This window comes from Macaca fascicularis, chromosome 10, assembly GCF_037993035.2.
Source record: "Macaca fascicularis isolate 582-1 chromosome 10, T2T-MFA8v1.1".
Classification (NCBI taxonomy): Eukaryota; Metazoa; Chordata; class Mammalia; order Primates; family Cercopithecidae; genus Macaca; species Macaca fascicularis.
The window spans coordinates 12054468-12081574 of NC_088384.1; the positions used below are offsets into that span (position 1 = coordinate 12054468).

The following is a 27107-nucleotide window of genomic DNA, read 5'->3' on the forward strand; positions in this document are numbered from 1 at the left end:
TAACAGGACCAAGGGGTCTCTCATTGTGGGCTTTAAACAAAAAAAAGGAAAAGCCACCTCCCCAGGAGAGGACTAAGAATCTCACACTGGTATTACCTGCTGGTTACTTCATATTACCTTAAGTAGAAAATAAGAGATATGACCAGGCATAGTGGCTCACGCCTATAATTCCAGCAATTTGGGAGGCCGAGGCGGGCAGATCACCTAAGGTCAGGAGTTCAAGACCAACCTGGCCAACATGGCAAAACCCCATCTCTACTAACAATGACAATACAAAAGTTAGCTGGGCATGGTGACATGCACCTGTAATCCCAGCTACTCAGGAGGCTGAGGCAGGAGAATCACTCAAACCGAGGAGATGGAGGTTGCAGTGAGCTGAGATCGTGCTCCTGCACTCTAGCCTGGGTGAAAGAGCGAGACTCCATCTCAAAAACAAAAACAAAAAAAAAGAAAACAAAAGAAAAGAAGAGATGCTAGTACAGACCCTTTGATTGACGTCTGTCCTGTGGCGTACTAAATCTTCACCCACAGGCTTTTGTAAAGAATCCAGGTCGGGCCGGGCACCATAGCTCACATCTGTAATCCCAGCACTTCGGGAGGCCCGGGCGGGCAGATCACTTGAGGTCAAGAGTTCAAGACCAGCCTGGCCAATATGGTGAAACCCCGTCTCTACTAAAAATACAAAAATTAACTGGATGTGGTGGTGGGCATCTGTAATTCCAGCTACTCAGGAGGCTGAGGCAGGAGGATTGCTTGAACCCGGGAGGTGAGGAGGTTGCAGTGAACTGAGATTGTGCCATTGTACTCCAGCCTGGGCAACAAGAGTGAAACTCCATCTCAGGAAAAAAAAAAAAATCCAGGCCAGATGCAGTGCCTCACATCTGTAATCCCAGCACTTTGGGAGGCCAAGGCAGGAGGATCACTTGAGCCCAGGAGTTTGAGACCAGCCTGGGCAACACAGTGAGACCTCATATCTGCAAAAAAAAATTTAATTAGCCGGCTGTGGTGGTGCGTGCCTGTAGTCTCAGTTACTTAGAAGGTTGAGATGGGAGGATCACTTGAGCCCAGGAGGTGGAGGTCGCTGTGAGCCAAGATCAAGCCACTTCACTCCAGCCTGAGTGACAGAGTGAGATCCTATCTCAAAAAATAAAAATAAAAAAGAATCTGCCAACCAATTCAGGCCTAGCAATGAGCAGCGTCACCCTGCAACACCAGCAAATTTCTCCCAAACTGGCTGATACTAGTGTTATCCCCACTTTACAGGTAAGGAAACTAAGGCCACAGGAGCTGGTTCCGGGGTCACTCAGGTGGTACGTGGCGATCTGCACTGCCTCTCACTGGCTGCAAATCCCATGTTCTCATCCATACATCCTGCCATCACCCGGCTCAGTGTCTGCCATGCGAGGGACCCCCAGTTGAGATGGGTTTAATAGAATATTTGCTCTTTCCTCCCCACCCACATTGTCTCCCTGTGAGGCTCCGAGCCAGGCAAAGGGAAGTGGAGTCTGGGTCAGTGGTGAGCCCAGCCGGCAGCCCCTCTGGCTGTGTCCCTGCTAGGGGCCCAGACCTGTGTTGTATCCAGTGGGGTCAGGAAGGGGGATGTTCCAGCCCCTGCTGTGGTTCAGAAGGAAGGATTTACCTGCAGGAAGAAGGGGAGGGGAAGCCAATAAAGGCATGTTTGCCTCAAGGTCCCCCAGCCAGGAGGAGGCTGAGCCGGATCAAAACCCGGCTAAGTCAGATCATAACCACACCACACCCTAGCCACCAAGGCCTGAGAGGTCAGGATGTGGACTAAGGGGACAGGGTCACCAGGGAAGCCACTATGCTGGGGCTCCCTCCAACCTGCCAGTTCCCAGCTAGAAGAGCAACTGTGTGGAGGGGCAGTGCCCGGCACCCCGGCAGGCCCTGCAGGGCAGCCTCCTCTCCAGGAGCCGAGACAGAGGCCTGCATGGTTTCCATGGCGACCACCACTCTCCTGCAGACCCAGGCGACAGTCAGTTTCTGTGATTCGGGGGGCTCTGGGAGGCTGGTGGGGGCGGGAGTGCTGGGTTTGGCAGGGGTGGCCAAGTTTGTTTTTATTTTTGTCAAATCTAAAATCTGATCCATTTCCCAGGGTGCGTTTCAGTTGTCTAAATAAATCAGGTGGAGGAAGGGAACTGGGGGCTCCGTCCTCCTGGATGGGGGAGATAGGGAAGGTGGACCAGCACCTACATGGGGTGTACCTCCCCTGCTGGTCCCCAGTGAACCCAAGGGAGGGGGAGCTCAGGCCTCAGGTCCTCCAGGCCTGAGGTTCCAGATCCTAGTTCTTGGGCCAGCTCCATGCTCCTCTGAGGCCAGGCCTACAAGCCTCCAAGGACCACCTGCTGTACACGCAGCCTGCGCCTCAGGGTGCTGAGATGAACCAGGCTCAGCTCCTTCCCCGAAGGTGCCCATGTGCGTCCCTGTTCCAGGACCACCTCTGATGGTGACTGTGTAGCGTGTGTTCCAGCAACAGTGGCCACCGTTTTGAACATCAGCTGTTTCAGAGTCCGGAGTTTTAGAAGGACACTCGTTCGCACATTCATTCGTTCATGCGTTTATTTATTCAATGAATGAACTTCATCATTCATTGAAAGATCATTGACTGATCTTTACAGACAGCGACCACTCTGGAAGGCTGCTCAGCAGCTTCTACTAAAACCAAACATAGGCCCACGCTAGGACCCAGCGGGGCCATTCCTGGGTGCATACCCAGGAGAAATGCTCATATACCCTGCAAAAAGCCACGTCCCAGAACAGGCACATCTGTGTTATTGGTAACAGCCCCAACCTGAGACAACCCAGGCGTTCACCAACAGAAGAATGGGGTAGGGTGGTGGTTTTCAACCAGGGATGATTTTGTCCCCCAGGGGACATTTGGCCATGTCTGGAGACATTTTTGGTTGTCACGTTTGAGGGGATAGGACACTGGCATCTAGTGGGTAGAGACCAGGGATGCAGCTAAACACCCTACAATGCGCAGGACAGCCCCCCAACAAAGAATCATCCAGCTCAAAATGTCACCAGTGCCACGTGTGAGGAGCCCACGTGGAGTACCACACAGCCAGGAAAAGGACAAGCAACTGAAACACACAACAGCACGGAGGGATCTCTGCTGGGAAACAGAAGCCAGATGCAGCAGAGCAAACAACGCACGACTCCAATTACATGAAGTTAAGAGCCTGGAGAAGCCAATCTACAGTGAAGGAGGTCAGAAGAGCAGTAACGTTGGGAAGTACCCAAGGCGGGTGGGGGACAGGGAAGCTTCGGGGACTGGAGATGTTCTTCTTGACCTGAGTGGTGGCCCCAGGAGAGGACTTATATGAAAATGCCTTGAACTGCGCACTAGGATTTGTGAGCTCAACTTGTACATTTAACCTCAATAAAAAATGGAACAGCTGAGTGTGCTGGCGTGCACCTGTAGTCCCAGTTACTTGGGAGGCTGAGGCAGGAGGATCACTTGAGCCCAGCTGTTCAAGGCTGCAGTGAGCTATGATGGTGCCACTGCACTCCAGCCTGGGTGACAGAGCAAGACTTTGTCTCAAAGAAAAAATGAAGAGAACTGCTTTAAGGAAAAACAAAAATGCAACTATTAAAAAACCACAATCAGCCAGCACAGTGGCTTACCTGTAATCCCAGTATTTTGGGAGGCTGAGGCGGGCAGATCACATGAGGCCAGGAGTTCAAGATCAGCCGGGCCAACATGGTGAAACCCTGTGTCTACTAAAAATAGAAAAATTAGCCAGGTATGGTGGCGCATGCCTGTAGTCCCAGCTATTCCAGAAGCTAAGGCAGAAGAACTGCTTGAATGCAGGAGGCGGAGGTTGCGGTGAGCCGAGATCACGCCATTGCACTCCAGCCTGGGCGACAGAGCGAGACTCTGTCTCACAAAATAATAATCATAAATCAAATCAAATCAAATAAACCACAGGCACCTGCTAGGGCATCTGCTATTACCAAACTCCACAGGAACCTTTACAACAACCTGCAGGGGTGGGCATCATCTCTGTTCCTTAGCCTTGCCCAAGGACACAGTTAGTGAGGGACAGAGCCAGGATTTGAACCTGACACCCTCCTGTCTTCTAATGCTCCTTTAAGCCTGTTGCACCTGTGGCCGCAGCTGCCTCGAGAGACAGGCATGGCAGACATTATCACACCCCACTTTATGGCTATGAAAATGAAGGTCCAGAGAGGACGGCACTTGCCCAAGACGACACAGTGGTTGAGCTGTGACAGAAAGCTGCTCCATAAAATGAACAGACCTGCCATACAGATGGTCCCAGGCCTCCCTCCACTTACATGCCTCCAGCAACAAGGAGCTCCCCACATGACAAACAGCACGATTGGTTCTGCTTATAAACTATGGTATCTCAGTGCATTGACATCCTTTGCAGGAGGGGACAAGGGAGGGAGCCCTTCCTTGTTCCTACCCCAGCCCCACCTCTTGGAATCCCCATTGTATAAGAACTCATTGGATTTGGCCAAAGTCTCTGATTCCCAAATACCCAGTAAGCTTTAGTACCCAGTGCAGACAGCGGAGTAGGGGAAGCAGTGGCAGGAAACAGAGGCTGCCAGCTGGGACGAGAAGCCAGGGTGGAAGGTCCACAGGAAGGATGCTCCAGCCGAAGAGACTTGCCAGACACAGCTGCTTCTGTCACTGCTGAAGAGAAGGGCCAGGCAGGCCCCTGGGCGCCAGGGTCCCATTGTCTGTGGGCTGATCCAGCCTCAGGAGCCCAACCACACAGAAGGTGTGCGGGCAGGAAGCCTTCCTTGACTCCTGGGCAGGGGCTGCAGATGCCTCCTCTGGGACCTTGCCGTGCCTTGGATGCCCTCCTTCCTCCAAGCAGCCATCGAACTGAGAGGGTGAGGGCTCAACCAGTGTGGATTACATTATCCTCCGGCCTCCCTGGGGACCTGTCCTCCACCGCACATCTCCCCTGCCTGCCCCGAACACACGTACGTGTTCATGTGTGCATCCCCAAGGAGACCTGCCGCCCCTCATGCACCTGCACCCCTCATACACGTGTGCACACAGATGCAGCAGGCATTTGCACTCGCACGTGCCAGCAGCACTGGGCATGGTTGACCCCTTTTCTAGAACAGGGGTTCTTAACCTTTTCTGTGCCACAAGCCCCTTTTCAGAATAAAGGTTTTATTTATTTATTTATTTAAGAGACAGAGTCTAATTCTGTCACCCAGGCTGGATTGTGGTGGCACGATCTCAGCTCACTGCAACCTCCGCCTCTCAGGTTCAAGTGATTCTCCTGCCTCAGCTTCCCAAGTGGCTGGGACTACAGGCGTGTGCCACCATGCCCAGCTAATTTTTGTATTTTTAGTAGAGACAGGGTTTCATTATATGTTGGCCAGGCTGGTCTCGAACTCCTGACCTCAAGTGATTCATCCACCTTAGCCTCCCGAAGTACTGGAATTACAAGTGTAAGCCACAGCACCCAGCCAGAATAAAGTTTTGTTTTTTGTTTTTTTTTTGAGACCGAGTCTCACTCTGTCGCCAGACTGGAGTACAGTGGCACGATCTCGGCTCACTGCAACTTCTGACTCCCTAGTTCAAGCGATTCTCCTGCCTCAGCCTCTCAAGTAGCTGGGATTACAGGCACATGCCACCACGCCTGGTTAATTTTTGTATTTTTAGTAGAGACAGGGTTTCACCACGTTGTCCAGGAGAGTCTCAATCTCCTGACCTCGTGATCTGCCCACCTCAGCATCCCAAAGTGCCAGGATTATAGGTGTGAGTCACAGTGCCAGGTCAAATGCATTTTTTTAATGTTGAAGTGTAGGATTAGTAAACCAGGTGCAGTTGTGAGCTATCGCCCCAGCTACTGGCGAGGCTGAGGCTGGTGGATCACTTGAACCTAGAAGTTCAAAGCCAGCCTGGGCAATATAGTGAGACTCCACTGCTAAAAAAGAAACAAAAAAAAGAACTTTAAAAGTTTTTTTTTTTTTTTTTTTTTTTTTTTTTAAGTTTACAGTCAGGCATGGTAGCTCACGCCTATAATGCCACCCAGCACTTTGGGAGGCTGAGATGGGAAGATCACTCGAGGCCAGGAGTTCAAGACCAGCCTGGTCAGCGTGGTGAAACTCCATCTCTACTAAATACAAAATTTAGCTGGGCGTGGTGGCTCAGACCTGTAATCCCAGCTACTCGGAAGGCTGAGGCAGGAGAATCGTTTAAATCCAGGAGGCGGAGGCTGCTGTGAGCCAAGATAGTGCCACTGCACTCCAACCTGGGTGACAGAGGGGGACTAACTCTCAAAAAAAGAAAAGAAAAAAAAAGAAAAAGGCCAGGCCCAGTGGCTCACACTTGTAATCCCAGCACTTTGGGAGGCCAAGGCAGGTGGATCACCTGAGTTCAGGAGTTCGAGACCAGCCTGACCAAAATGGTGAAACCCTGTCTCTACTAAAATACAAAAAAATTATCTGGGCATGGTGGCGCATGCCTGTAATCCCAGTTACTTGGGAGGCTGAGGCAGGAGAATCGCTTGAACCCAGGAGGCGGAGGTTGCAGTGAGCTGAGATTGTGCCATTGCACTCCAGCCTGGGCGACAAAAGGGAAACTCTATCTCCAAAAAAAAAAAAAAAAAAAAAGCCTAGAACTACAAAGGAAGGCAGTTATGTTAAAGTAGTTATCAAAATATTTTTAAAACAAATTTTTTATAGAGAAGCATATATTCTTTCTTATCAACACAATAAGTAGTAAGCTCCGGTGCTGGACTGGATGCTAAGTGGTTCTGCCTCAAAGTGATGGCTGTAATGATATTCTGAGAGCTTTATAAGGACCATGATGTGACATGGAAATATTGGTGATTTCTATGGGTGACAGCCACAGGAGTTGCTAATAATACCAGTGTGGTTTGTTTCCTCCATCCATAACAGAAAGAAATGCTAAATTTCAGTCAGGGGTCAGGGAAAACAAAGATGCAACTTGTACCCATGCAAGCAGCTCATGAACCCCAGGTTCAGACCCCTGCTCTAGAAACTCTCTTCCCCATGAGACACCACAAGGCCCTAGACTGGTCTTCCTCCCACTTTGTGGTTCTGTCGCTTAAATGCTGGGCTCCTCCAGCCCCAGCCCTCTGGTCTCCCGTCTCCTCTCCTTGGCCCTATACCCACTTCCACAGCCTAATTGACTATGGCTGAACAGGTCCCAAGTCTGTCCCAGCCCCAGGCACCCTGACTGCTGAGCACCAGGCCTCCCAGACATAGTGCTGGGAAGTCTCTGGGAACCTCAGATTCATCGCATCCAGATGGGATGTATCATATTCTCCCCAGACCACTAAATTCTCCCCTAGCATGTCCCACCTCCATGAAGGATGTACTCCCACCACCAGTCCTGGAAGTTGTCCAGACAAGAACTCTCTGGAACCTCCCTTCCCCTTGCCCCACATCCATCTCAGGGATCTGTCCATTTCACCACCTAAACCTCTCCTCTCTGTCCACTCCTCAATGCCCCATTGCCCCAGGCAGGCTGCATTCTCTCCTTCCTAAACAGCCTTCTTCTGTAGCCTTGTATCCTCTGATACATCCCTCACCTCCATGGCAGCCAGACAGCCGTTTCAAAACCAGAAGCCTTCTGTGGCTCCCCACCACCTTCTTTCCAAAGTCCTTGGCTTGGCATAAAAGGCCCTTTGTGCCAGCACTCTTGGTCTCCCTCCAGCCTCATTTCAGGTCATACAACCTCTACCTCCAACCTTGCCTGCCAGGATGCATCTCATCGAAAGTCGTGCTGCATACCTACTATGTGCAGGGCCAGTGGCCAAGGTCTAGGGAAGAAACAGGCATTCCTGGAACATGGAACCCATCTTCAAGGAGCTCATAGTCCAGCAGAAGGTAAGGAGAATAAGCCAGATACAAAAGGCCTTGTGAGTGGTACAAAGGATGAGTAATGGTGCCCAATATGGGTTTTTGCTGGGCATTCAGCAGATGGTAGAATGGGTGAGAAATTTGGGAGGATAATCAACAAGCATCTGCCAAACAAATGAATGGATAGATGAGTGGATGGGTTGATGGATGTGTAAATAGGTTTTTGGGTAGCAGGGTCCTTGTTGATTAAATAGGTAATTGTTAGGAAGATGTGTGGATAAATGCATGAATGTAAAGGTTGAGTGGAGGGATGGGTGGATAAGCAGATGAATGCCTCAAGAGATGGAAAGATAGGTAAATGGATGAATGGCTGGTTGGATGGGTGGGTGGGTGGGTGGATGTATGGATGGCTAAATGGGTGGGTGGATGGATGGATGGATGGTTGAATGGTTGACTGGATGGATGGATGGTCGGATAGATTAATGTATGGTTGCTTGAATGGATGAGTGGTTGGAGGGTTGGATGGGTGAATGGATGGACAGTGGATGGATAGATGGATGGATGGATGGATGGATGGATCCATTGGGGAAGAAGAGGGAGACTAGAGAGCAAAGCATGGCTCCACTCAGCAGATGAGGATGGAAACATGAAAGGTGGTCCTACAGGAGAGCTGGAGACAGATTAGCAGAAGACATCCTGGCTGATTAAAAAGACATATTGATTGGAGGTGGTTGGAGGGTTCGTTGGGTGAATGGATGGACAGTAGATTGATGGATGGATGGATGGATGGATGGATGGATGGATGGACAGTTGGATGGATGAATGGATGGATAGTTGGATGGATGGATGGACGGACAGACAGTTGGATGGATTGTTGGATGGCTGGATGGTTGGATGCTTGGGTGGATGGATGGATGGACAGACGGACGGATGGATGGATGGATAGTTGGATGCTTGGATAGCTAGATGCTTGGATGGATGGATGCTTGGATGGATGGTTAGATGGATGAATGGATGGTTAGAGGGATGGATGGATGGATGGATAGATGGATGGATGGATGGATGGATGGATGGATGGATGGATGGACAGACGGACGGATGGATGGATGGATAGTTGGATGCTTGGATAGCTAGATGCTTGGATGGATGGATGAAGCAAAGAAAAGTGGGTGTTGAGTAAAGATGGGTGAGTGAGTGTATGGGGGAAGATGGGTGGGTGGGAGTACGGGAAGGTGGTTGGGAATGTGACATTTTAGTAAATGGTAGCTCTAGGGTTCAAATCCAAGTCTATGTGACTGTACCATCTCCTTCTCCTCCTTCAGAGATCCCCACTCTCAGTCTTGGTGCCCTCCCTCCAAGGCCCCCAAGTGCATACTGTTCCACACTTTCAGAGCTTCAAGAGATCTCAGAGACTGCCTGGGCTGGGTTTTTCAGACCGAGTACGGCTGAATAATTCTTTGTTGTGGGACTGTATCCTGAGCACTGTAGGGTATTTGGCCTTCACCCACTAGAAACCAGTAGCACGCCCTCCCCACATTGGAACAACCAAAATCGTCTCCAGACATTATGAAGTGTCCCCTGGCAGGCAAAGTCACCCCGATTGAAAACCACTGATATAGCCCACCCCACCCCAATTTTATGGATGAGGAAACAGACCCAGAGAGGAGGGGTTACTTGCCTGAGTTCATCAAGCTTGCACTTGGTGAAGCCCAGACTGCACCTTGGGGAGAGTCAATCCACAATCACCCTTTCACTGTGACCTGGTTGTGGGGCTGGGAGCCTCCCCCACTGCTCCACTGGGAAAAGCCAGGTACAGTCCTCAGCACCTCCTGCTCTGTCCACCTCCACCTTGGCCCTCTTCCGGCGGCTCAGCACCACAAGCCCTCACATTCACACAGCACATCTCAGTCAACCAAGCCTTCTCCTCCTGCTTGGAAGTGCACTCAGAGAGGCCAAATAACTTGCTCAGCATCACACAGGATAAGCACTGGTGTCAGGATTTGAACTTGGAGAAGAGGGAGACTAGAGAGCAAAGCATGGCTCCACTCGACAGATGAGGATGGAAACGTGAAAGGTGGTCCTACAGGAGAGCTGGAGACAGATTAGCAGAAGACATCCTGGCTGATTAAAAAGACATACTGATTTCTCTCCAAGGAAAACAAATGAGGCCATTTGTCTCTCAATGGGATCATGAGGCAGTTTGAGGGACGCAGCAGGGCAGAAGCCCAGGCAGGACGGACCAGTAAAAATCCAATCGTGTCTTCAATTTCTCGGGAGGGGCTGGCCCTTCATCAGTCGGCCAACTTGTTTTCTAGTTCTCCTTCAACTATGAGACTTCCCATCCCCTCGCGTCTCCCATCCAAGCCCCCGCCAGGCTGGGTGGCCCAGGACAGGCACTTTGCCTCTTTGGACTGCATCTGTCAAATGGGTGACTCAGGGCCGGCTCAGCTGCCGGGAGGAGGAACGGGGCCCAGTATACAGAAGGCCCCTCACCCATACCGGTGCCTCCCCTCGCAGTCTTCCCCTTTGCCCTCCAGAATCTGGACCCCAAATGTCCTTCCATCCTCATGCACGTCCTCTCCCAGCCCACACACCAGGCTATTAGCAACCCTGGTGATCCTAAACTCAGCTCTGAGCCCTTGACCAGGCTGCTTCCTCAGCCAGGAGGCCATGCCCCCTCTCACTTCTCCGCCTCACCACTTCTGCCCTCCCGCTCTCTCCTGCCCTAGCTCCGCGACTTCCTTCTTCGTGGGAGGAGGCTCCTGTGGCATCCCCACTCAGAACAAGGTGGCTGCCCTGTTTTCCTGTCACCCATGCCCCGCAGAGGGTCCCTCTACCCAGCCTAGACTCCATTTTCCTTCACAAGAGCGTGATCCGGGTGTGGCTCTGCCTTCTCCATCAGGCTGGGGACTCCTTAGGGTCACCACTGGGTGCCCAGGCCTGGTGTACTGTGGTCCCACATGACATGGCTGAACAGGCCTGGGGACACCTCCACTCAAGTCCAGACCAGTGTCCAACACATAGCTGGGCTCCAACACTAGTCAAATGAATGGGTGATCAATCCATCCTCGGTATGCATTGTAGGGGCCTCCTACCTGGTTTCCAGGCCTCGGTCTTTCCCTCAGCATCCTCCGGTCTGCTTTGGAAGTCACCATTCTAATAAGTGAATTTGCCCACGTCCCACGACTGCTAGACACCCATCCATGGCTCCCCAGGGCCCACAAGACCAAGTGTAAGCTCTAAACTGGCATTTGACACCCTGCCATCCAGCCCCTGCCCCACACGGTTCCATCCGCACTAAACCCCTCCCTGTGCCCTACCCTGTTCCCTCTGCCTGGAAAACCATCCCTGAACTGTTCTGGAAAATTCCTATTTATACAGCAAGACCCAGGCTGAATAGTGCCTCCCCCAGGCAGGCTTCACCAATGCCCCCAGGTTGGATCAGGGACAGCCTTGCAGCTCTCTGTACACAGAAACCTCCACGCCATGGTACCTGAGGTTGCCCTGGGGGTCAGGCTCCTCCAATGCCTGACGGGCCCGCCCTGCCGGTCAGTGAAAGTGCGGCCTCCGCTCTGGCCCCGCTGAGCATCCCTGGGAATGGTGCCTGATGCTGACTTTTATTTCTGAGAAAAACAACTTTCTCCACAGCAGATGGAGGGAAACGGACAATTTCCCAGACATGTGTTGCTGCTTCCAGTAATGCTGGCCACCCGTCTGGACAGCCCATTAGGCCAGGGCTGAAGGCGGAAGGCACACCTCCCCCTCTAAAGAGCCCCTTCCCCAGCGATATGCCTGGATGTGTGTCTCCTCCAAATCTCCTGTTGAAACATGAGCCCCAATGTTGGAGGTGGGGTCCGGAGGGAGGTGTTTGGGTCATGAGGTGGATCCCTCCTGAGGGGCTCAGTGTCCTCCCCTCGGTAGCAAGTGAGTTCTCTATTAGTTCATCTAAGAGCTGGTTGCTTAAAAGAGCTTAAAACAGGCTGGGCAGGCCGGGCGCGGTGGCTCAAGCCTGTAATCCCAGCACTTTGGGAGGCCGAGACGGGTGGATCACGAGGTCAGGAGATCGAGACCATCCTGGCTAACACGGTGAAACCCCGTCTCTACTAAAAAATACAAAAAACTAGCCGGGCAAGGTGGCGGGCGCCTGTAGTCCCAGCTACTCGGGAGGCTGAGGCAGGAGAATGGCGTGAACCCAGGAGGCGGAGCTTGCAGTGAGCCGAGATCCGGCCACTGCACTCCAGCGTGGGCGACAGAGCGAGACTCCGTCTCAAAAAAGAGAAAAAAAAAAAAACAGGCTGGGCATCGTGGCTCACGCCTGTAATCCCAGCACTTTGGGAGGCCGAGGCTGGTGGATCACCTGAGGCCAGAAGTTCCAGACCATCCTGGCCAACATGGCAAAACGCTGTCTCTACTAAAAATACAAAAAAATTAGCCGGGCATGGTGGCGGGTGCCTATAATCCCAGCAACTCAGGAGGCTGAGACAGGAGAATCACTTGAACCTGAAAGGCAGAGGTTGCAATGAGCGGGGATCGCACCTTTGCACTCCAGCCTGGGTGACAAGAGCGAAACTCTGTCTCAAAAAAAAAAAAAAAAAAAAGAGCTTGAAAGAGCCTAGTACCACTCCCTCTCTCTCCATGCAACACGCCTACTCCCCCAGGAGTAAAAGCTTCCTGAGGTCCTGACCAGAAACAGATGCTGGTGCCACGCTTATTGTACAGCCTGCAGAACTGTGAACCAAATAAACCTCTCTTCTTTATAAACTACCCACCCTCAGGTATCCTTACACAGCAATGCAAACAGACGGATACACCCAGCCATGAGCAGGCTGGGGTAGGGATGGCTCTTGCCTGAGAGTCTGGGTCCTGGGCTTGCCTGCTCTGGCTTTGCTGATGACTCAGTGTGTGGCCCTGGGCACGGCATGCTCCCTTCCTGGGCCTCATTCTCCCCAGCTGTGGGTGGAGAGTTGGCACTCAGACATGTGTTGCTGCTTCCAGTAATGCCTGTACCCTCTTAGGAGGTGCTGGGAGAGTCTGATGGGTCCCGGCAGATGGGAAGAGCTCCGTGAACTGGAGAGTGCCTGACCAGCCTGGGAGCACTAGGCCTGTGCTAGGCATTGGAGACATGGTAAAGTCAGAGGCTTAGGCCCTGTCTTCCAGGGTGTCACAGCCTGGTGCTGGGGAAAAAGCTAGCAGCAAACAACTACTGGGAGGACAGAAGGGCAGGACCCACACAGGGCTGAGGAGGCTAGCAAGGAAAAGGGAAGACTTCCTGCCAATGGTACCTGGAAGTTGGGCTTGTGGGGCTGGTGGGGTTCAGAACCACGGCAATGGGGAAGGGCATCACAGGTGGTGCCCAGCAGGAGCAAAGGCAGAGGAGGGGAAAGGTTGGGAAGCCTCAGCAGCTGGCTGGGGCTTCAGAACTGAGCACTGGACCCCAAGGGAAAGAATGGGAAGAATAGGGCTGGAGGATAACAGGCAGATGGTAGAGACCTCAAGTCCAGGCTCAGTTAGCCGATTCCCGGGGGCCACGGGGAGTGAGGAAGGAATCAGCACACAAATGAAGGGAGGCAGGTAGCAGTGGAGCAGGGCAGGGACAGAGCCCTTCTGGGTACACAGCACTTGACAGCAGACAAACCCCGGAGGAGGAAGGTAAGGTGGGGAGGAGGGGTGGGGCCCAGGGGAGAAGTGACTGCCAACGTCACACAGCTTTCAGCGCCTGGCCCAGTGCTCTCTGCAGTGCAGGGGATGGGGAGGGAGGGTGGTACCAGAGGTCACATGGGCAAGGTCCCGGGAGCTGCCTGTGTAGACAGGAAGAGATGGAAGAACCCAACCCCAGACGCTCCCAGTGGCCCCACCAGAAAGGACTGGGGGCAGGGAGGATGGAGATTAGATTAAGGGAGGAATTCCTAATAGTCCAGAGCTCCCAGAGAGTCCCAGAGACCTGAGGCCCTGTCTGGAGCAGAACTGAGAGGTGGCCTGCTCAGAGACAGGGGCAGGGGCTAAGTGACCGGGGTAGGGACAGCAGGCAATGGGAGGGAGTCTTCTGCAGAGATGGCGCCATTCCTCTCCCAACACATTTACAGCTCTCCAGGCCCCACTCCCCATCTTCCTGCCCTCCCACCTCCAGGAGCCAACAATCTCCCACCCAGGCCAAGCCCTGGGCATCTCAGCCCATTGCAGGCTCAGGACCCTGCCAGGGCCACCGTCAGCTCCAGTGTGCACACAGCTGCCACTCAGCAGTTTGTCCATGCTTGCCCCAGAACTCTCATTGGACCCCCCTCAATATCCCCAACTGGAGGTCACTGTGGCCCCCATTTCACAGATGAGCAAACAGAGGCTCAGCAAGGGCAAGGGACTTGGCCAAGGCCACTGGTCTAAGAAGCCAGGAGCAGATCTTCCTTCACTTGGCAACCAAGCCACAGACCCTGGGGTCACCTCTGAGTCCCCGCCTCCTAACACCAACCCTAAAGGAGCCAGAGCTGCACCAGGTCCCCTCTCCAGGCCCTCAGCTGGCACCCTAGTCCACCATCGTTTCTCGCCATCATCCCACAGGCGCTTCTCAACGAGTCTCCCGGCTGCACAGCCAGAGCAGTTTTCCTCCTGTACAGAAAGGCCAGAGCTGTGCTCTGCACAGGCTGGGCTCACAGCTCACACTCGGGAAAGGCTTGGTGGATGTACTAATGACTGGGAGAACAGTGGATGAACACGAGTCATTCCCTCCTTCGACAGCCTCAACCCTCGCCACGCACAGCACAAGACTGGGATCCGAGGGGCCATGAGGAGACTGGGTGCCCTGCCCTCTTCTTGCCCAGTGCCAGATGAAATCAGTGGGTGCGAGAGGCAAGGGTCTCCACCAGGTGCATGGGTGGAACCAGACGGCCGCTTAGAAGCACAGACATCGGCCGGGTGCGGTGGCTCAAGCCTGTAATCCCAGCACTTCGTGAGGCTGAGCCGGGCAGATTACCTGAGGTCTGGAGTTAGAGACCAGCCTGGGCAACATGGTGAAACCTCGTCTCTAGTAAAAACACAAAAATTAGCCGGGTGTGGTGGTGAGCGCCTGTAATCCCAGCTACTCAGGAGGCTGAGGCAGGAGAATCACTTGAAACTGGGAGGCAGAGGTTGCAGTGAGCCGAGATCGCACCATTGCACTCCAGCCTGGGCGACAGCCCAAGACTTGGTCTCAAAAAAAAAAAAAGCAGCAGCACAGACATCCAGACCCCAGCCCTGGCAGGCAGAGAGCTGGAACCAGACAGGAGAGTAGAAGCAGACAGAAGAAGTCGGCAGAGGGGCAAGGCGGGGTCAGGAGAGAGCCAGGACCACAGAGGCACAGAGGTGGGGGCCCACCCACGAGGAGGGCGGTGGGGAAATGGGTGCCCTGGATGGCCCCTTCCAGACCTGGTGCCTGACTTTCCCCACCCCACAGACAGGAAGACAAGGGCGCAAAGGGTGGGGTAACTCGTCCAGGGTTATTGGGCAGCTGGCCTCTCCTGCCTCCCGCCAGGCTGGCGCCCTCCCCTTCCCTGAGCAGAGAGGCGGCCTTCACAGCCGACTGGCTTCCCCACCATGCATCACTGCTTCCCACCACAGCAGAAGCGCTGGCTCAGCACTGGCTGGCATGCAGGAGGCCCAGCCCGGGAGCGTGCCAGGAGGGCAGGGGGCTGCAGACTTCCCAAGGGGTTGGCTTCAGGGAGGCCACAGAGAGGCAGCGGGACCCTTGCCCCACTGCCTAGAACCTGGAAACTCCTCTCTGCCCTGGTGGAGCGTGGAGAACCTGGTGTTTCTCCAGACTCTGCAGGTGGCAATGTTGTCCTGAATAAAAGCCAGGACTGGGGAGGTGCAGAAATCGGGCTTTTCACGCCAGCTCCTCCACAGCCTGGCTGTGCAACCCTGCATAAAACTGACTCAACCTCTTTGAGCTTCACTTTCCTCATCTGTAAAATGGGGCTATGAGAGCCCCTATCCCCATGGGTGGTTATGAGGATTAAAGCTGATAATACAGACAAAATGCTTTCAGCAATCAGCATCAACTCTCATCCTGCACATTTCTGTGCCGGACACACTGCTGGGTGCTTTATAGGAATCATCGCTAATCATCTTTAATCACCCCATTAAAGAGATGAGAAAACTTAAGGCTTAGGGAGGGGGAAAGGGAAGTGAGCGCAACCCAACCTGGCGCTTCACTCACATGCAGCCAGTTATGCTCCTAAGAAAGGCTCTGAAGGCCGGGCACGTTGGCTCACGCCTGTAATCCCAGCACTTTGGGAGGCCAAGGCAGGCAGATCACTTGAGGTCAGGAGTTCAAGACCAGCCTGACTAACATGGTAAGACCCCATCTCTTATTAAAAATACGAAAATTAGCCAGGCGTGGTGGTGCACTTCTGTAACCCCAGCTACTCAGGAGGCTGAGGTGGGAGAATCACTTGAACCCAGGAGGCAGAGGTTGCAGTGAGCCAAGATCATGCCACTGCACTACAGCCTGGGTGACAGAGAGAGACTCCGTCTCAGAAAAATAAAAATAAAAAAAGGAAAGAAAGGCTCTGAAAGTCTAATCTAGGGTGGAAAATAATAATAGGTTTCAGGCTGATGGCTCCCCATGCTGCCAGAGGTGCCCTGCTGGAGAATGCCAGGCTCGATTAGCAATGTCTGCACTGATGGGGGCATGGCCACTAGCAGCAGAACAAGCTCAAATTCACCTAAGTAACAGAGATTGGATCTGATGTTCCTTGGAAAAAATATCCTCTGAAGGTGTTATGTTCTATCTAAAGACCTGTCCCCAATGTCTAATTGAATCTACAGCAAGCAGAATGTCGACTCAGCAGTACGCAAGGGCCCTGTTCAGAGCTGAGGCACAGGTTATCAGAGTGATAACCACACATATGGCGGCTTTTCCAGTCCCCAAAGCTCCACTGTCACATTGCCCTGCTCTGTCCTCAGTGCAATCAACCCTGTGGAGTGGGTATTACCACCCATGTTTGACAGGTGGGGAAACTGGGGCTCGGACATGTTAAGAAACTGACCCATGGTCACACAGCAAGAGACAGAACCAGCCTCCGGGTCTGTGTGATTCACGTGCCCAGCACTTTCCACGGTGCCACACACCAGCTTCCCGTGATTCAAGTAGCACAATCTATCCCCTGACATTTCAAACCCAGAGGCCTTGCAGCTGCACCCCCAGCTGACAGCCCATGCCCACGGCCCAGGCCAGGCAGGGAGCAGTGCTGACATTTGGGCAAGTGGCCCTTTCCCACCCCAGCTCGCAGGCTCCATGAGGGTCCCAGCAGCCTGCTGGCTCTCCGGTGAGTCAGGCAGTGACTCAGGGCCTAGCTCCAGGCTGGAAGAGGAGCTGAGTCAGGGAGCACCAGACTTCAAAGGGCAGCTGGCTCTGGGCCAGGGCCCCTCAATACCAGGTATATGAGCACAGGACAGGCTGTCTGGGGAACCCTCCCATGCTGCCCTCCCCTTCCTGTGCCTGGCCGTCATGAGAGCAGCTCCCACCACCCAGACCCTGATGCTAGACATCCACCATCCTTTTGGGTTCTCAGTGGGGAAGAGAGTTACCCTCTTCAAGGTCTAGACATGCAAAAAGTCATTTGTGGTAGTCACAATGATTGAAGGACACTACTACTATTCAATATGCGAGATAGACAGGACTACAAAGCACTGTCAAGCCCCAAATGCCAATGGTGTCCCATTGAGGAGTGCAAGCTGAAGCACTGCCCCAGGCCTCCTCCCATGGAGCACAGGAGAGAATGAAGTTTCTGGCCAGGAAAGAATCCTAGAGCCTTCAGCCCCTGCCTGCCCCCCTGCCCCCCCCCAACATACCCCATCCCAAGGCCCTAAAGCCTACCCTGAGCCCCCCACGACTGAGTCCCTGCTCCAGGGGTCCCCTGTGGACAGCCAAGTCTCTTGGGTCTGTTTGTGGAACCCTCCTTGGCCTCTCTCCCGCCTGACCTGATTCAGGTATGAAATCTCAGGCCAGCAGCAGCTACAGCCACCGGGTCCAGCGGGTCCAGAATCCTCCAACTCCTAGGCACACAGCATCAGAGCGACGAAGTCTTAGGCTCACACACTCTTTGTTTTGTTTTGTTTTGTTTTTTGAGATGGAGTCTCGCTCTGTCGCCCGGGCTGGAGTGCAGTGGCCAGATCTCAGCTCACTGCAAGCTCCGCCTCCCGGGTTCACGCCATTCTCCTGCCTCAGCCTCCCGAGTAGCTGGGACTACAGGCACCCGCCACCTCGCCCGGCTAATTTTTTGTATTTTTCGGTAGAGATGGGGTTTCACCGTGTTAGCCAGGATGGTCTCAATCTCCTCACCTCGTGATCCGCCCGTCTCGGCCTCCCAAAGTGCTGGGATTACAGGCTTGAGCCACTGTGCCTGGCCACACACACTCTTTGAAACACGGAATTTTGCAGCCTTTGAATGACAGAAGCTTAGAATTTCAGTGTCGCTGAGCCTTAAATCTTAACTTTGAATCCTTAGACTGTCACAGAAGTTTTGAGTCCGAGTGTCCCAGAGCTGACACCTTTGAAGTTGCTGTGCTTTTGAGTCACCAAATCTCAGGCCTGAAGAGAGTCCGTATCACACCAGTTAAGGCTGAGACCTGAATCACCTCTATCCCAGCCCAGCCTCCGCAGCCCTGGCCATGGGGATGCTGGGAGAGTCCTCGCTCTGCACAGTTCCTGGGACTGAAAAGTCCCTCCTGATGGAGGGGGGCTGCTTTCTGCCCCACCCCTTGAACACAGGGCTCTCTCCAAGACAGACAAGAGGTAGACCCAGCTATTCCCAAAACCAGTACTCCTCTCCCTCCTGGGCCAGCCCCACTGTTGTCTCCAACCCCAGGCCACGACCCACATGCCCTGAGGGTGGAGGCAAGAGGGGTGGTGAAAACCAAGGAGACAGTGGCCCCAAGGACTCTGTTTGCCCAACAGGCCAGAAATGTGGAAAACAGGGTGGGTTCCCAGGTGGCTGGCTCACTCAGTGGTCAGGGGTCAGGGTGCCTGAGGTCAAGGCAGCCCCCATGGTGTGTGTGGCTAACACCCCGGGCTCCCAGGGCTGGAAGGGGTTACTCGTCTGGCCCCTCCTTTTTAGGTGGAGGTGCTGAGGTTCAGAGAGAGGAGACTGCCCAGGGTCACACACACGGCAGACAGGACTCGACTACCCCCATCTGGGGGCCTCTCCGTGACACTTGGGCAGCAGCCCAGCCAGTCCAGCCACAGCCCGTCAGAGACACAGCTGGGTCAGACTCCCAGGCCAAGTCATCTGAGCCATGCCCCTGCCTGCAGCCCAGAGCAGTATTGCCCATCCAGACCCCCTAAGGCTCAAAGAGGCAAAGTGACTTACTCATGGTCACACAGCACGCAAGTGACAAAGCCAGAATCAACTCTTCTCATCTCACCCAGGAAAGGCCCCTGAGACATTGTGACATTGTCCCCTTGGTCCTCCTGCCAGCCTTTTTCTTCCTAAAGGCCCAAAACTTCTGTGGTCACCCCCTTCTCAGGCCTGGCACTCCTCTGTCCACATGCCACAAGCCCCTGAGGTTTCCCCAGTGCTTTGTATTAAAACTAGCCATGTAGGCCAGGCACGGTGGCTCACGCCTGTAATCCCAGCACTTCAGGAGGCCGAGGCGGGTGGATCACGAGTCAGGAGTTCGAGACCAGCCTGGCCGATATGGTGAAACCCCATCTCTACTAAAAATACAAAAATTAGTAGGGCATGGTGGTGGGCACCTGTAGTCCCAGCTACTCGGGAGGCTGAGGCAGGAGAATTGCTTGAACCTGGGAGGCGGAGGTTGCAGTGAGCCGAGATCGTGCCACTGCACTCCACCCTGGGTGACAGAGTGAGACTCCATCTAAAAAAAAAAAAAAAAAAAAAAAACTAGCCACATGAGTGGTCCCTGCTTCCTCCCCAGGCACTCTCTGGGACAGACCAGCTCTGCCTCTTTGTCCTCGGTGTCCCAGGGCAGACGTCAGTGAGTGCTGGGTGAACTAATTACCGAGCAGACCCTCTCACCATGCCTGAGACCCTGTGAGCCGTCCCCCAGAAGGAACAGGGAGGCTCTTAGTCCCCACCCAGCAAAGAACACCCAGTTCTGCCTCCCACTCCAGCAGAGACCCTCTGGTTTCCAAAAGTTAGGGGGATCCAGGGCCCACCATCACCTCAGCCCCCTACAGAAGGGGATCCCAGCAGTCCTGCAGCCAGTCTCAACATCCCAGCCTGCATCTGGCATCCCTGGAATCCAGGGCAGGACTCATGCCTGCACCTGACCCACCAGCTCCCTGCGCCCTGCCCTGTGTGGCCATAAGCACCACAACCTCGTTTCTGGGCATTGTTTGGTGGGCCCCTCAAACCACAAGGCCACCATGGTTTGGGTCCCTGGCCCCCAGCTTAACCTTGCAATCCAGTGCCACACAGTCCTTCCAGAGCATAGACCTCTCCAGCCCCCGCTTCAAATCCTGCCCTTGGAACACAGTCCCGTCCCTCATGCAGTCTCCAAGGCCCTGTGGGGCTCCCGCTGCACCTACAGCCTCACCTCACTCCTCTCTGCCCCTCAAGGCTCCAACACTGCCTGCAACTCCTCCCTTCTCCAGGCTTCACTCCTGCCATGCCCTCCTCCTGCCTCCCACCGCCCTCTCTACCCAACCAACGCCCTTTCTTATTGAGGAGTCAGCTCTGGCATTGCCCATGTATACCCAGCAAACACTGCCAGAGCACCCACGATGTGCCAGGCACTGTGCTGGGTGCTAGGGTCCCCACCTCGGTCATCTGACAGTACCCCAGGGGAGGCAAATGTTAGATTCAGAATTCCACAGTTAGATGTGACAGTTAAATATGAAGCAGAGGAGGAATCCCGGAGGGCTTCCCTGAGGAGGTGATGCTTAAGCTGGGATTTTAAGGATGTAGGAAAGGATTTGGCCAGGTCCAGGGGGAAGGGAAAAGCTTTTCAGACAGAGGGAAGAGCCAGTGAGAAGACCCTGAGGCTCAGAAGAGCACGGGGGGAAGCCGAGTGGTGGAAAGTGAGGCTGAGTGGGACACGCAGGCCCCGATGGGCTGGTTTAGGACTTTGCTCTGCACCTCCGGGGCCATAGCAAATCATGACAGTCCCAAGCAGGAGGAACATGAGCCCACTGGAGGCAGCAAGCGGAGGCAGGAGGCCTGGGAAGAGGCTGCTTGGAGTCACAGCAAGGAGAATGAGTCCTGCCCTGTGTGTTGGGATGGGCTGCCCCGCTGCCCACGCTCACAGTTCCTGATCACGGCTCCCATGCCCTGTATGGTCACGGCCCATCAGGTGGCTCCAGAGTCTGACTGATCTGCAGTCCCAGCCCAGCACAGGTCCAGGGCCCACACTCAAGGACTCTCTGAGCCAGCGAGCCACTGGACTGACCCCACAGCCACCAGCAACTTCCAGAACCTTCACATCAGCAGAACACCAGGTCCTCATCCGTTTGAGGTCTCCCCAGACCCACCCTCTGAGCTCACTCACCACCAAGGCCCAGTGGCCTCACCGCAGACCTCAGGTCTCCCAGCCGGAGCAAGGTGTGAGCAGCAGGGCTCAATCCTAGCCCCCTACCCTTCAGCCCCTGCAGGGCCCCGATCAGCCAAGGCTGCAGAGGATATGGGTTGCACACCATCTTGATACACCAGTTCCGGGGGCTGGTGGTCTGTCGCAGGCAGAAGAAGGCAACGGGCGCCAGGTCTGGGTGTGGGACATGAGGATCAGCTCCATCCAGGGGCTCCTCCAGGCCTGGTGGGGAGGATGGGGGGCTCTGGGGCCCGGGCTGCTCCGTGGTGACTCCCGGCTCGGCAGCCGGGGCTGCTGCAGATGAGGGCGGGGAGGCGCTCTCAGCCATGTCCACGCTGAGCTGGGAGCCCTGGGGAAGACAGAGAGGGTGGCACGTGGTGGGGACAGGCCTGGTACTTGCTCCCCAACCTGCCTCTCCACCAATAAGTGGACGGATGCGGCTCTGACAGCCCACCTGAGCCCCACAGGCCCCTCACCCTCACTCTGGGGTGAGGATTACGAAACAGCTGAGGGCCCAGCTGCACCCACGTTGGAATCCACTTTCAAGCTGGGCGATCATGGGGCAAGTCTGCTCACCCTGGCTGAGCCTCAGTTTTGGCAAATGAAGATAGTGGGGAGAATAAAGCCTTCTTAGAATATAATTGTGATATTAACTCTTTTTTTGTCTATTGGCAATTTCCTGTATTTGAAATCTTTCATTATTTAAGAGAATAAATGTTTAAGTAATTATAGAAAATCAAAAAAGAAAGAAGGGAGGGAGGGAGGGAAGGAAGGAAGGAAGGAAGGAAGGAAGGAAGAAAGGAAGGAAAGAAGGAAGGAAGGAAGGAAGGAAGGAAGGAAGGAAGGAAGGAAGGAAGGAAGGAAGGAAGGAAGGAAGGAAGGAAGGCAGGCAGGCAGGCAGGCAGGCAGGCAGGCAGGCAGGCAGGCATGTTAACTTTTTTACAAGACTAGAGCTATGTATTTATTGTACCATCAAAGGTAAAGAAAACTTGCGGCCGGGCGCGGTGGCTCAAGCCTGTAATCCCAGCACTTTGGGAGGCCGAGGCGGGTGGATCATGAGGTCAGGAGATCGAGACTATCCTGGCTAACATGGTGAAACCCCGTCTCTACTAAAAATACAAAAAACTAGCCGGGCGTGGTGGCGGGCGCCTGTAGTCTCAGCTACTTGGGAGGCTGAGGCGGGAGAATGGCGTGAACCCGGGAGGCGGAGCTTGCAGTGAGCCGAGATCACGCCACTGCACTCCAGCCTGGGAGACACAGCGAGACTCCGTCTCAAAAAAAAAAAAAAAAAAAAAAAAAAGAAAACTTGCAAGAAAAAAGAGGTGATTGTAAAGACAGACATGATTGCCAGGACAATTCAGGTTACAAAGGCAAAGTTGGGGTGCTGTAGAATCAGAGACTGGGGGAACCCTGGCAAGCCAGGAGGGAATCACAGTTGGCTTCCCTGAGGAAGTGAGCCCGGAGCTGAGACCTGCAGCTGAGTCCTTGACCCAGGGACCTCCTAGCCACTTCCTTACAAGGCTGAGAACCCAGGAATCTTAGAGTCCAACCTCCTTGCCTTACAGATGAAGAAACTGAGGTCCAGAGAAGGGACGGGACAGACATGTAGCGGAGTAACAGCAGAAATAGAATTCCAGTCAAAGGCCAGGCACGTGGTTCACACCTGTAATCCCAGCACTTTGGAAGGCCAAGGTGGGTGGATCACCTGAGGTCAGGAGTTTGAGACCAACCTGGCCAACATAGTGAGACCCCATCTGTACTAAAAATACAAAAATTAGCTGGGCGTGCTGACGCACGCTCTAATCCCAGCTACTCAGGAGACCAAGGCACGAGAATCGCTTGAACCCGGGAGGTGGAAGTTGCAGTGAGCCGAGATCACACCCCTGCACTCCAGCCTGGGCGACAGAGCAAGACTCCATCGCAAAAAAAAAATAATAATAATTCCAGTCAGAGCCCACTTCCTGGGTCTGTGGCCCAGGCAGCTGCACAGGGCCCTGTGCTCAGAAGGGCCCTGAACTTGCTTTAGAATGCTACTGTCACCAACATGAAATTCTTAATTTCTTATCAAGAGGTCCCACATTTCCATTTTGTTCTAGGTGTTGCAAATCATCTCGCTGGCTCCGACTCCGACTCAGGGCACTCCTACTCCCTGTGGCCTCATCTGATGCTCACAACCACCTCAGAGAACTGTTATGCCCGTCTGGCAGGTGAAGAAACTGAGGCCAAGAGAACAAAGTGGCTTGTCAAGGCTACGCACCCAGCCAAGTGAAGCACCAGGTGGTGTTTAGAGGCCAGAATCCCAGCACCAGACCCCCAGGCAGGCTTCACGACAACGGACGGTGCCCTCGCTGGCCGAGGGCCTCCACAGGCAGTCAATGGCAAGGTGGGACGGACAGCCCCACTCCCAGGTCCTGCCCTTCACCACCTCACCCCAAAGGGCACCAATCCCTAAAACTTTGTCCCCTGAGGTCCCTGGGACCCTAGAACCCCTACAGGGCCAGTCTGGACCGTGGGATTGAGAGATGGGGCCCACATCCCTGGTGCCCACCCAGCTGCTGCAGGGCTGTCGACCAAGCCACCCGGAGCTGATGCATTTGGACATTTCTCTGGCTCCCGGGGGCAACGGGCGGGAGTTGGCACCTCCTGCCATTTCCCCTGGCTGGTCAGGGAGGCAGAGTTTTCTCCTGAGCTCAGGGCCTTGCTCTTGATTCCAGAAAAACAGCCCCGGGCCTTACATAAGCTCCCAGGCACCTTGGCCTGCCACGTGTCAGCCTCCTGGGCTGAAACACACCCTCCCTAGGGTGGCCAGCTCTGCCCACCACTGTGCCAGCCTCGGAGCCCACCACTCCCTCCCCTGGCCATTTGTTCTGGCCAGACTGGACCTCCTCAGGTCCTAGGCCCTGCTCCCGCTCTTCTCTCTCATTGGGTCACCTTCTCCTTCCCCCCAGGCCCTGTTCTACCAGGCCCTACTGATTCATTTGTCCAGTGACCACCCAGCCTCCACCCTCGGACCTGCTCCCAGTGACCACTCAGCCTCCACCCTCGGACCTGCTCCCAGTGACCACCCAGACCATCTCCCTCTGACCTGTTCCTTAGCAGCTTCGCCATCACTAACACCATCATCATCACCACCATCATTGCCATCACCAACAACATCATCATCACCAACACCACCATCATCACCATCACTAACACCAACATCATCACCATCATCACCACCACCATCACCAACACCATCATCACCAACACCAACATCATCACCACCATCACCATCACCACCATTACCATCACCAACACCATCACCATCATCAACACCATCACCAACACCAACACCATCATCACCACCATCACCATCATCACCACCATCATCAACACCATCACCATCATCAACACCATCACCACTATCATCACCATGACCCCACTGAGCAATGGCCAACTCTATGCATCATCTGTGTCCATTTTTACAACTGCATGGGATACAGATCATTCTCATTCTTACTTCATGGAGGAGACAGGGGAACAGGGAAGTACAACCATGACCCTAGTCAGCCAGCTGGTGCCAGGCAGAGTTAGTGTCCCAGCTTAGGTCTGCTTACTCCCAAGCCCAAGCACTGAACCATTCCAGGCACCAACCTGGGACGGGAATGGTGCCCTGGAACCAGGCCTCCCCAAGCTGAGTAATCAGACAGTGGCAATACAGCTGCTGGTCCAGCCAAGATGTCCAAGTCTTCCCAAGGCAGTGGGGAAACTTGCCTCCCAGAATCTTCCAGCCAGCACTCCAGAACCCTGGGAGTGCAGTGTCAGAATGTCCTGTGTCTCCAGAGCTCAGAGCCCTGGTGGAGGAAGACCTGAGGCCTGGCCTGGTCGCCCCAGACCCCGTGTGTGTGTGTACATGTGTATGTATGTATGTGTACATGTGTGTTTTCATACAGGGAGGCAACTTGTTTATCCCTTTGTCAACAACCACACACCAGCTAATATCACTAGTAGAAGAACAAGCAACAAATTTGTTCAGGAAATACTAGAATCCAGGAATTTCAGACTATCTTAGAATCACCCAGAACTTCAGAGGCCCAAAATATTAACTACAATCATCCTGAATCTATAGTGTGGGTTTCAAAGCACGGGCAGTGGAAGCTGAGACCTGTATTCGAGTCCTGACAACAATCCACCTTAGCACACAACTTAGCCTGGCAGGTGCCCACAGCTACCCTGTCTATAAAATGAGGAGATGACCACACCGTGGCAGGGCTGCTGTGCAGACAAGCTGGGGTAGCCCCACCGGGCACTAGGCAGGTGCACAGTGAGACATGAGACTCCTGACAGTTTCCCATCCTTTTTAGTACCCTCAGCCATGGAGTTCCAGACTCCTGAACCCCAGGGGTCCCAGAAACGATGTCTGGTTTTAGACTCTCGTTGTCTCCAGATCTTCAAACAGAGAATCTCTCAAAAGAATGAGAGCGGGAGGTGACCTAATCCATCACCATACACACTCACAGGCACAAAAATCACACACATTCACACACCCACAATCACATGCTCCGTACCACACTCACACACAGACACACAATCATACACATACACACATAACACACACTTGCAGATGCAACCTCACACACACACAGACATATGCACACACACAACACACACATAGACACACACAGACACAATCACACACATGGCACATAGGTACATCAGCATGCATTCATACAGACACACAGACACACAATCACACACACACACAATTACATACACATACATAACACACAAACACAATCACACACATGCAGACATGCACACATAACACACACTCACACAGACACACAATCACACACGGCACATGGGTACACCAGCATGCACTCAGACACACACACACACACAATTACACACAGACATACAAACACAATTACACACACCAACCTACACACATAACACACAACACACACAGACACACAATCACACACGACACATGGGTACACCAGCATGCACTCACACAGACACACAGACACACAATCACACACAGGCATACACACACAATTACACACACAAACACACAGATACAATCACACACACAGACATTCACACACAACACACATTCACATGGACACACAACCACCCACGGCACATAGATACACCAGTACCCATTCACACAGAAACACACACAATCACACACAGATATACACACGTAACACACACTCAGACATATAACCACACACGGTACATAGATACACCAGCACTCACTCATGCAGACACACACTCACATACACACAATCACACACGCAGACATACACACTCCCAGACACATACACATACACACACAATCACAGACACATACATATGCACACAGTCACAGATACACTCACATAACATACACTCACACTGACACACACAGACATGCATGCACACAAAGATACACAGGCACACACAATCACATACATAACAATTAGACATATACTCACAAACATACATACACACAATCACACACACTCACACATAAACACACAAAACACCCATTTACAGGCACACTCATAACACACAGACACACTTCCATACAATCACACACCCAGACACATAGATATGCACACAATCACACAGATCACATACACTCACACACATACTGACACATATGCACACACAGAATACACAGACACATACACACAATCACACACACATAGACACAACAGCCACTCACACATACAAACCAATGCAGAGCCTGCATCTGGTGATCCACAGAAAAGCCTTTATGAGACTGC

General features: G+C 53.5%; 1 protein-coding gene across 1 annotated transcript in view; it reads right to left on the reverse strand.

Annotated features, from left to right (window-relative positions):
- Positions 1-27107, reverse strand: part of CACNA1I (calcium voltage-gated channel subunit alpha1 I) — a 135105-nt gene that overhangs the window by 102417 nt on the left and 5581 nt on the right. Inside the window, 1 exon segment of the mRNA XM_065522096.1 lies at positions 21450-21703. Within this exon segment, the coding sequence (XP_065378168.1) occupies positions 21450-21682 (233 nt within the window). The 5' untranslated portion in view covers positions 21683-21703.